Genomic DNA, 2,295 nt, shown 5'->3' with positions numbered 1-2,295 from the left:
TTATTATTATTATTATTATTATTATTATTATTATTATTATTATTATTATTATTATTATTATTATTATTATTATTATTATTATTATTATTATTATTATTATTATTATTATTATTATTATTATTATTATTATTATTATTATTATTATTATTATTATTATTATTATTATTATTATTATTATTATTATTATTATTATTATTATTATTATTATTATTATTATTATTATTATTATTATTATTATTATTATTATTATTATTATTATTATTATTATTATTATTATTATTATTATTATTATTATTATTATTATTATTATTATTATTATTATTATTATTATTATTATTATTATTATTATTATTATTATTATTATTATTATTATTATTATTATTATTATTATTATTATTATTATTATTATTATTATTATTATTATTATTATTATTATTATTATTATTATTATTATTATTATTATTATTATTATTATTATTATTATTATTATTATTATTATTATTATTATTATTATTATTATTATTATTATTATTATTATTATTATTATTATTATTATTATTATTATTATTATTATTATTATTATTATTATTATTATTATTATTATTATTATTATTATTATTATTATTATTATTATTATTATTATTATTATTATTATTATTATTATTATTATTATTATTATTATTATTATTATTATTATTATTATTATTATTATTATTATTATTATTATTATTATTATTATTATTATTATTATTATTATTATTATTATTATTATTATTATTATTATTATTATTATTATTATTATTATTATTATTATTATTATTATTATTATTATTATTATTATTATTATTATTATTATTATTATTATTATTATTATTATTATTATTATTATTATTATTATTATTATTATTATTATTATTATTATTATTATTATTATTATTATTATTATTATTATTATTATTATTATTATTATTATTATTATTATTATTATTATTATTATTATTATTATTATTATTATTATTATTATTATTATTATTATTATTATTATTATTATTATTATTATTATTATTATTATTATTATTATTATTATTATTATTATTATTATTATTATTATTATTATTATTATTATTATTATTATTATTATTATTATTATTATTATTATTATTATTATTATTATTATTATTATTATTATTATTATTATTATTATTATTATTATTATTATTATTATTATTATTATTATTATTATTATTATTATTATTATTATTATTATTATTATTATTATTATTATTATTATTATTATTATTATTATTATTATTATTATTATTATTATTATTATTATTATTATTATTATTATTATTATTATTATTATTATTATTATTATTATTATTATTATTATTATTATTATTATTATTATTATTATTATTATTATTATTATTATTATTATTATTATTATTATTATTATTATTATTATTATTATTATTATTATTATTATTATTATTATTATTATTATTATTATTATTATTATTATTATTATTATTATTATTATTATTATTATTATTATTATTATTATTATTATTATTATTATTATTATTATTATTATTATTATTATTATTATTATTATTATTATTATTATTATTATTATTATTATTATTATTATTATTATTATTATTATTATTATTATTATTATTATTATTATTATTATTATTATTATTATTATTATTATTATTATTATTATTATTATTATTATTATTATTATTATTATTATTATTATTATTATTATTATTATTATTATTATTATTATTATTATTATTATTATTATTATTATTATTATTATTATTATTATTATTATTATTATTATTATTATTATTATTATTATTATTATTATTATTATTATTATTATTATTATTATTATTATTATTATTATTATTATTATTATTATTATTATTATTATTATTATTATTATTATTATTATTATTATTATTATTATTATTATTATTATTATTATTATTATTATTATTATTATTATTATTATTATTATTATTATTATTATTATTATTATTATTATTATTATTATTATTATTATTATTATTATTATTATTATTATTATTATTATTATTATTATTATTATTATTATTATTATTATTATTATTATTATTATTATTATTATTATTATTATTATTATTATTATTATTATTATTATTATTATTATTATTATTATTATTATTATTATTATTATTATTATTATTATTATTATTATTATTATTATTATTATTATTATTATTATTATTATTATTATTA

General features: G+C 0.0%; 1 protein-coding gene across 1 annotated transcript; it reads right to left on the bottom strand.

Moving 5' to 3' along the window:
- Window positions 1–1,382: 1,382 nt before the first annotated feature.
- LOC129907398 (probable serine/threonine-protein kinase clkA) lies at window positions 1,383–2,219 on the bottom strand (the record flags this gene model as incomplete). Its single annotated transcript, XM_055983579.1, has 1 exon — window positions 1,383–2,219. A coding segment is annotated over one exon (837 nt), but the record flags the coding sequence as incomplete, so codon positions are not given.
- Window positions 2,220–2,295: the final 76 nt, after the last annotated feature.

The sequence above is a fragment of the Episyrphus balteatus genome, chromosome 1 (genome assembly GCF_945859705.1).
Source record: "Episyrphus balteatus chromosome 1, idEpiBalt1.1, whole genome shotgun sequence".
Lineage (NCBI taxonomy): Eukaryota > Metazoa > Arthropoda > Insecta > Diptera > Syrphidae > Episyrphus > Episyrphus balteatus.
The sequence above is the reverse complement of the archived record's forward strand: the minus strand, read 5'-3'. Positions and strand labels throughout refer to the sequence as shown.